At 37.9% G+C, this 10,054-nt stretch overlaps 1 protein-coding gene across 1 annotated transcript; it reads right to left on the reverse strand.

Moving 5' to 3' along the window:
- Positions 1-6,666: 6,666 nt before the first annotated feature.
- On the reverse strand, positions 6,667-8,229 carry LOC128652251 (tigger transposable element-derived protein 4-like). The gene is made up of 2 exons (XM_053705188.1): positions 7,211-8,229; positions 6,667-7,099 (listed from the first exon to the last, which is right to left on the reverse strand). Exons 1-2 carry the CDS (start codon positions 8,227-8,229, stop codon positions 6,667-6,669), a joined length of 1,452 nt encoding a protein of 483 aa, XP_053561163.1.
- Between the last annotated feature and the right edge of the window lie 1,825 nt (positions 8,230-10,054).

A 10,054-nucleotide genomic window follows, 5' to 3' on the forward strand; every position in this document is an offset into this window, starting at 1 on the left:
GCACATATGGAGGTTTATAGATATACTCTTTGGTAAATACATTGCCTGTCAATTAACTACAAAAGGATATTGAATTGCGATCCTACCTCATGGGGTGTCATCTGTATTCATTGCTCACTCTATATCCATGCCCCTATGGGGGCGTGTATGACCTGTCACAACAAATTACGCCTGTATCAATAAAACGTCTTGGTTGCATATGTATAAACATGTCCTCAATATAAAACACAAAGGCCTAGATTTGGAGTTTGGCGGTAGCCGTGAAAACCAGCGTTAGAGGCTCCTAACGCTGGTTTTAGGCTACTGCCGGTATTTGGAGTCATTAAAAAAAGGGTCTAACGCTCACTTTTCAGCCGTGACTTTTCCATACCGCAGATCCCCTTATGTCAATTGCGTATCCTATCTTTTCAATGGGATCTTTCTAAGTCCGGCATTTAGAGTCGTGTCTGAAGTGAGCGTTAGAAATCTAACGACAAAACTCCAGCCGCAGAAAAAAGTCAGGAGTTAAGAGCTTTCTGGGCTAACGCCGGTTCATAAAGCTCTTAACTACTGTGCCCTAAAGTACACTAACACCCATAAACTACCTATGTACCCCTAAACCGAGGTCCCCCCACATCGCCGCCACTCGATTACATTTTTTTTTTAACCCCTAATCTGCCGACCGCCACCTACGTTATACTTATGTACCCCTAATCTGCTGCCCCTAACACCGCTGACCCCTATATTATATTTATTAACCCCTAACCTGCCCCCCACAACGTCGCAGCCAGCTACCTACAATAATTAACCCCTAATCTGCCGACCGCAAAGAGCCGCCACCTACATTATAGCTATGTACCCCTAATCTGCTGGCCCTAACACCGCCGACCCCTATATTATATTTATTAACCCCTAATCTGCCCCCCACAACGTCGCCTCCACCTGTCTACACTTATTAACCCCTAATCTGCCGACCGCACCGCTATTATAATAAAGTTATTAACCCCTAATCTGCCTCACTAACCCTATAATAAATAGTATTAACCCCTAATCTGCCCTCCCTAACATCGCCGCCACCTAACTTAAAATATTAACCCCTAATCTGCCGACTGGAGCTCACCGCTATTCTAATAAATGTATTAACCCCTAAAGCTAAGTCTAACCCTAACACTAACACCCCCCCTAAGTTAAATATAATTTAAATCTAACAAAATAAATTAACTCTTATTAAATAACTTATTCCTATTTAAAGCTAAATACTTACCTGTAAAATAAATCCTAATATAGCTACAATATAAATTATAATTATATTATAGCTATTTTAGGATTTATATTTATTTTACAGGTAACTTTGTATTTATTTTAACCAGGTACAATAGCTATTAAATAGTTAAGAACTATTTAATAGTTACCTAGTGAAAATAAGTACAAAATTACCTGTAAAATAAATCCTAACCTAAGTTACAATTAAACCTAACACTATACTATCATTAAATTAATTAAATAAAATACCTACAATTACCTACAATTAAACCTAACACTACACTATCAATACATTAATTAAATACAATACCTACAAATAACTACAATGAAATAAACTAACTAAAGTACAAAAAATAAAAAAGAACTAAGTTACAAAAAATAAAAAAATATTTACAAACATTAGAAATATATTACAACAATTTTAAACTAATTACACTTACTCTAAGCCCCTGAATAAAATAACAAAGCCCCCCAAAATAAAAAAATGCCCTACCCTATTCTAAATTACTAAAGTTCAAAGCTCTTTTACCTTACCAGCCCTGAACAGGGCCCTTTGCGGGGCATGCCCCAAGAAGTTCGGCTCTTTTGCCTGTAAAAAAAAACATACAATACCCCCCCCAACATTACAACCCACCACCCACATACCCCTAATCTAACCCAAACCCCCCTTAAATAAACCTAACACTAAGCCCCTGAAGATCTCCCTACCTTGAGTCGTCTTCACCCAGCCGAGCCAAATTCTTCATCCAAGCGGAGCAAGAAGAGGTCCTCCATCCAGTAGAAGTCTTCATCCAAGCGGGGCAGAAGAGGTCTTCCATCCGATTGAAGTCTTCATCCAAGCGGGATCTTCTATCGTCATCCATCCGGAGCAGAGCGGCAGCATCCTGAAGACCTCCGACGCGGAACATCCATCCTGGCCGACGACTGAACGACGCATGACGGTTCCTTTAAATGATGTCATCCAAGATGGCGTCCCTCGAATTCCAATTGGCTGATAGGATTCTATCAGCCAATCGAAATTAAGGTAGGAATATTCTGATTGGCTGATGGAATCAGCCAATCAGAATCAAGTTTAATCCGATTGGCTGATTGGATCAACCAGATGGATGACGATAGAAGATCCCGCTTGGATGAAGACTTCAATCGGATGGAAGACCTCTTCTGCCCCGCTTGGATGAAGACTTCTACCGGATGGAGGACCTCTTCTTGCTCCGCTTGGATGAAGAATTTGGCTCGGCTGGGTGAAGACGACTCAAGGTAGGGAGATCTTCAGGGGCTTAGTGTTAGGTTTATTTAAGGGGGGTTTGGGTTAGATTAGGGGTATGTGGGTGGTGGGTTGTAATGTTGGGGGGGGTATTGTATGTTTTTTTTTACAGGCAAAAGAGCTGAACTTCTTGGGCCATGCCCCGCAAAGGGCCCTGTTCAGGGCTGGTAAGGTAAAATAGCTTTGAACTTTAGTAATTTAGAATAGGGTAGGGCATTTTTTTATTTTGGGGGGCTTTGTTATTTTATTCAGGGGCTTAGAGTAGGTGTAATTAGTTTAAAATTGTTGTAATATATTTCTAATGTTTGTAAATATTTTTTTATTTTTTGTAACTTAGTTCTTTTTTATTTTTTGTACTTTAGTTAGTTTATTTCATTGTAGTTATTTGTAGGTATTGTATTTAATTAATGTATTGATAGTGTAGTGTTAGGTTTAATTGTAGGTAATTGTAAGTATTTTATTTAATTAATTTAATGATAGTATAGTGTTAGGTTTAATTGTAACTTAGGTTAGGATTTATTTTACAGGTAATTTTGTACTTATTTTCACTAGGTAGCTATTAAATAGTTCTTAACTATTTAATAGCTATTGTACCTGGTTAAAATAAATACAAAAATACCTGTAAAATAAATATAAATCCTAAAATAGCTATAATATAATTATAATTTATATTGTAGCTATATTAGGATTTATTTTACAGGTAAGTATTTAGCTTTAAATAGGAATAATTTATTTAATAAGAGTTAATTAATTTCATTAGATTTAAATTATATTTAAGTTAAGGGGGTGTTAGTGTTAGGGTTAGACTTAGCTTTAGGGGTTAATACATTTATTAGAATAGCGGTGAGCTCCAGTCGACAGATTAGGGGTTAATAAGTGTAGGCAGGTGGAGGCGACGTTATGGGGGGCAGATTAGGGGTTAATAAATATAATATAGGGGTCGGCGGTGTTAGGGGCAGCAGATTAGGGGTACATAGGGATAATGTAAGTAGCGGCGGTTTACGGAGCGGCAGATTAGGGGTTAATAATACTATGCAGGGGTCAGCGATAGCGGGGGCGGCAGATTAGAGGTTAATAAGTGTAAGGTTAGGGGTGTTTAGACTCGGGGTACATGTTAGAGTGTTAGGTGCAGACGTAGGAAGTGTTTCCCCATAGCAAACAATGGGGCTGCGTTAGGAGCTGAACGCGGCTTTTTTGCAGGTGTTAGGTTTTTTTTCAGCTCAAACAGCCCCATTGTTTCCTATGGGGGAATCGTGCACGAGCACGTTTTTGAGGCTGGCCGTGTCCGTAAGCAACTCTGGTATCGAGAGTTGCAGTTGCGTTAAATATGCTCTACGCTCCTTTTTTGGAGCCTAACACAGACATTTTGTGGACTCTCGATACCAGTTATTTTAAAGGTGCGGCCAGAAAAAAAGTCAGCGTTAGCTACGCGGGTTGTTACCGACAAAACTATAAATCTAGCCGTAAGTAAGTATGTTCCAAAGGTACCTGACATCTTATCCAATATCTACTGTAACCACTATATGGCATACCAAGGGAGTGTGCAGCTGGTCATGTAATCCCGCCTCCTCCAGGCGTATGAAAATGTACATTATAATGACCCTTATTAATCACCCTGTACCGAAAGAGCAAAAACATCATCACGGTCTCTGAATACTAGTGCTTAGCTAATTTAAAAAATGCACTCGCTATTTAGTATCCATATGCAGCGATGGTAACCATGGCAACCCCACACAACAAAATTCTCAAGCTGTGGAGTGCATAGCCGAAAAAAAAACACAAATGTACCGACATAAACATATTTAGCAAAGGTTATACTGGTGAATGAGTACCACACCAAAGTAGTAGAATATCTTGCCGGATTGTAGAGCGTCTTTGCAACAACATATTCTTGTGTGACTTAGGTTACCCTGGCAACCCAGCATAACAACACCCACACAGAATACAATATGTCACCAAATAAGTTCATCCATCTAAGTTGATATTCATCGTAGATCTAAAACCAACAGTGACGGTAATAAACCGCTTATGGAGGGGCATCCAAATTATCAGTAATCAAATTACCTCCACACACCAGCACTATATGGGACTCACCTCCCATTAACGCACCACCCCACGGGTTTTTCATGATAGCGCTGATGGCTCTTAAAACACCCATGGGGTGGTGCGTTAATGGGAGGTGAGTCCCATATAGTGCTGGTGCATGGAGGTAAATATAGTCAATTGACAGGCAATGTATCTACCAAACAGTATATCTGTAAACCTCCATATGCGCATAAGTCACTGGTCTGATATGAAAAAATAAACAATATATATATATATATATATATATATATATATATATTGTACGTGACCATACATGAAATTGTGCTGGAGGGGTGTGACAGGTTTGTCAGCTTCCCATTGGTCAGCTCCCTATTGGTTACACATTGTGTTTGTTTATAGAAATTTTCCGTCTTGGACAGGTTTCCGTCTTATACAGTTAGTAACTGATGGAGCATCTTTTGACATGTGCAAATTCAAAAATGGCAGAATAATGTTACTGTATTGGTCATGAAGCCAGTCTTACCTGCCTTGCCGCAAGGGAGCATAGGATTGAATTCCTGACCAATTAGGAAGTCGGGCGGCAGGTAATGACCATTTCCATGTTCCCTTGCGGTATTGCAGGTCTCCCTCTGACCGTCAGTTCTGGTATCAGAGCATTTTGGCGCAAATGCTCAGGATCAGCACCATATCATAAAGTACCAATATCAGTGCATCCCTAATCAGAATCAATTTCTTGTTTTTCTTGCATTCAAGTAACAAAGACAGTACAATTTTTCTGCTTAATCATTACAGTCTTTTATTTAGTTTTTATCTGGATTGCCTTTTTTTCTCTAACACAGAAAATGGGTGAGAAAACATAAATTGTATACAAACACAGTACAGTACTGTATTAAAAGATTATGTGTTGCATCAATTACTGTTCAGTAATACAGTACACAAACTTTAAGTCTTCTAAACTCTACCTGTACAGTATGCAGTACAAAGACATCTACAGGTGCAGTATCTATTGTGCACAATTACCACAGATACAGGTACAGTAATCACACCTTATGCAAACATTTTAAATACTGTAAAATGTACAGTAAAATACTGTAAAAATAAAAATACAGGTACAGTACTGTACATGCTTTTTATTTTTTAGTGTACACCTGTACTGTACAATACTGTATCTGGATTTATTTTTACAGTTCTGTACTACAGTACTTTTTTATTCTAACATTAAATGGAACAGTACTGAACATTATTACCGGTAAAAGATTAACTGTAATTGTTGCATCAACTTGGTTCACAATTACAGTAATACAGTACACAAACTTAAACTCTTCTAAGTACAGTACAATCACAACTACAGTATATATTGTGCGCAATGCCCACTAATACAGTAATCACATTCACATACAGTAATATGCAAACATTTTAAACTACAGTACTGTAAATACTGTCCAGTAAAATATTGAAAATAAAAATACCTGTGCAAGTACTGTTAATAAAATACAGTACAGTACTGTAAATAAAAATACAGGTACTGTACTCTACCTGTATGTACTTTTAATTTTTTTAGTGTACACCTGTTCTATACAGTACAGTATCTGGATTTATTTCTACAGTACTGTACTTCAGTACTTTTTTATTCTAACAGAAAATGGTACAGTACTGAACATTATTAAAAGATTAATTGTTGCATCAACTTTGTTCACAATTACTGTAATAGAGTAAACATTTTAAAGTACAGTACTGTATAGTTTTTTGTATCCAATCCAGTACTGTACTTTAAAAATTTTTTAGCTGCAGATGGAGACAATGTTTACATACTGTACTTTAAAATGTTTGTACTGTACTGTTGCTGGAGAGGTCTTGCTTGAAGGTCCGGATACAGAATGATCTGGAACAGGCCAGTGTGTTCTAAAACAGGGAAATACAGTAGTTAGTCATCAGAAATACTGATCATAAACAAAACATTCAACAGTACTGTTAAATAATGTACAGTACTGTACTAAAAAACAGTACAGTACTGTATTTAAGCTTTACATACTCTTATACAGTACTGTACTGTATTTAGATAGTGTACTACAGTTACTGTCTACTGTATGTTTTTACTGTACATACCTGTACCTTTATTGGTTTTCTTGTCCCCACAGTGCCAATAATGTTGCTTGTTTTCTTGGGGCATTGGTTATCCTTTTTTCAATTAAATGTCTAGTGGATGTTATTGGTTCTAGAAGCTCCGGGCAATTATTAAATAATGCAAACTCTTGCAACTGGTGAACTATCTCTAGAGCATCTTGGTAGCTTTTGATTGCTGGCTCACTGGGAATTTCTGTGGTTTCAGCACTTTGATCGTCATCCATGTTCTCATCACTATCTTGTTGTTGATCTATAAGTTCCACAGCATTTGTAAATGTGCTTTCCGTCGCAAGTTCTTTGTCTATGTCAATGTAACGGTCTATTTCACTGTCAACAAGACCTCCTTGCTGGAATAATGAACGAATATCATTGTTTTCTTCTACAGTCACCTGCATTATTTCTGGCAATTCTTCATTATCGTTCCTGTTTGAATTAGAGAAACCAGCTTTTACAAAGCACTTGCAAATGGTATCAGCAGAAATAGACTTGCATGCCATAGAAATCCAGTTGACAGCATCAAGGACTGTTATGGACTTGGCAAGCTGGTGTACATTTTGTGTGGTAGAAATGTTTGCAACCAAGGACTGTAGCAATAATTTTCTATAGTGTGTCTTCATCGTGTAGATAACACCTTGGTCCATTGGCTGTGTTACGCTTGTTGTGTTTGCAGGGAACCAGGCTAATTTTACATTGCTAAGTTTCAGATGTGGATGGCAGGTAGCGTTATCCAAAAACAGGATGACTTTATGACCTTCTCTCTTCATTTTTCTGTCAAAAATCTTGAGCCATTCAGACATTAGTTCTGCTGTCATCCAGGCTTTTTTATTTGCACGCCAAATAACGGGAAGCTGTGTAGTGTCTATGTTTTTGAAGCAACGTGGCTTTGCTGCCTTACCAATCACAAGAGGCTTCTCCAATCTCCCATCCATGTTTCCACAGAGGAACACCGTCAATCTTTCCTTGGATAACTTTCCTCCTGTGCATTTTTCATGTTTAACAGCCAGAGTTTTTGAAGGTAGCAACCTAAAGAATAGGCCAGTTTCATCGCCATTGTAGATATATTTTGTAGCGTATGGTTCCTTAAGCATTTTGAGCTTTTCTTCCCATTGGCTAACAGTTTCTTGATCTACATCCTTTGCTTCTCCACATATTTCATTCCATACAATGCAATGCCTCCTTTTAAAACTTTCCAACCAGCCATTAGATGCCTTAAAATCTGTTTTGCCTAATTCTTTGGCTAGTGCGAGGGCTTGTGTTTGTAGTATAGGACCAGAAATTGGGACATTTTTAGAGCGTGCAGCTACAAACCATTCCCACAGGAGCTTGTTTAAATCTTCATTTCCAGTTGCCTTTGCTTTCCTCTTCACTTCGCCATTGCCAGCTAACCATTCTTCCATGATTTTCTCTTTATTTTTGATAGCTTCATAAATTTGTGTTTTGCCACACTTAAATTTCTCAACACATTGTTTTACAGACAACTTATCTTTTGTGTAGGCCTCAATCACTTTAACTTTCATAGCAAGAGTAAGAGTGTTGCACTTTCTAGGAGCCATTCTTTGTCACACACCTCTTAAGTCTCTTAAGTTTCAGGGTCCTTCCAACACCCCTTCCGCTTCGTTCCCACACCACTAACGTTTCAGCGTCCTTACAACACCCCTTCCGCTTCCTTCCCACACCACTAACGTTTCTGCATCCTTCTCACATCACTTCCGTGTCAGCGTCTGTTCCAATACCCCTTCCGCTTCCTTCCCACACCACTTAACACCCCTTCCGCTTCCTTCCCACACCACTTAACACCCCTTCCGCTTCCTTCCCACACCACTTAACACCCCTTCCGCTTCCTTCCCACACCACTAACGCTTCTGCGTCCTTCTCTCATCACTTCCGTGTCAGCATCTGTTCCGTCGTCTTGTTCTTACCTCACTTCCGTTCCGCGTTACATTTTCCGGCTTATCCAGGTTTTCCGGCTTATCAATGTAAGTGAACCAAATGTATGCGTAATTAACACTGTGACCACTTTCCGTTTCCGCGTTGGACAGTTTCCGGCTTATCCAGGTAGTAAAACAATGAAAGTATACACTAAGCGCCGGGACGGAGGGATATTTCCGACATGGACAGGTTTCCGTGTTATACAGGGTCCGTCTTGGACAGGTTTCACTGTATATATATATATATATATATATATATATATATATATATATATACACACACACTGGTGTGGCCTACTAATCCAATCCATACCTGCCTTATAATTTCGCTCCTTCACTAGAGCTATAAATATATGCCGGTTTTAAAGTCCAGTGTTAAAATACTTGCAGTACAGTGTTTTTTTCTTCCATTCATATATTAGTTTGCTTAAATATTATGTACAATATGATGCTGAATGTGAGACAATAGGAAAATTTTATGCTCATGACCTTATGTAACATTCATTGCTCTTAATCCTTACAGCTTTTATGCACATTTACGCCCACTGGTAATAATATTGGCTATGCTATATTATATATGATTACCTAATATGCAATGTATATGTTTACTACGACAAGAAAAGTAGTAGATCTATGTTTCCAACTAGATTTAGATCTTATATCTTCTTTGTCATATAATGTGGCTTGGGTCTTGGAGTTCACTATGTCTTTCTAACATGGATCTCACTAAATTGCATATACCCAATAGTACTACTCGCCAAACCCCAAAATATTGGTTTAACATAATACATTCCAGGCAATATTCTACATAGGTGGTATAGTTTACATAACACTTTTCAGTTAAATTTCCCCTCCCCCCAGAGAAATAGCTTACAAAGTAAGTATGGGAAAATGCATCCCTCGAAAACCCTATCTTTACCTTTTTTCATTTCGCCCAACTCCCCCTTAACTCCCCTTAGCTAAATGTATCTTTTTAGAGGTCCATAAGAGGTCTTTATTTATTATTTGGGGACAACAATTAGCCAGTTGTTTTAGTATCTGCTACAGGGAGATTTAAATCTATATAATTGTAAAAACAAAATGAGGCGCTGTAAGGTTGGTTCCATTTTCCATAGAGATTGCGATATATATAGATATATTTCTATAGTTTATTTTATTAGGTCGTCTTATAATGACCCTTACAGAATACTGTATCTTGTTTTATGTATGTTAATCCATAACATTATACATACAGATATTTATAATAATAGTATATTGTGAATCTGCTTGGCTTTCTAAAAAAAAAAAACAATATATCATTTGTGTTGGTTACTCACTGAAATTTGACTTACAATATGGTTAAACCATGTTTTGTTATTTAAAGTTCAGTGAGTGCGGATCTATTTTGCAGTATTGAAAACCATTGTTCCTGACACCCTGGCAAGTCAATGAGGAGGTGAGAGTGCTTATC

Source organism: Bombina bombina, chromosome 3 (genome assembly GCF_027579735.1).
Source record: "Bombina bombina isolate aBomBom1 chromosome 3, aBomBom1.pri, whole genome shotgun sequence".
Lineage (NCBI taxonomy): Eukaryota > Metazoa > Chordata > Amphibia > Anura > Bombinatoridae > Bombina > Bombina bombina.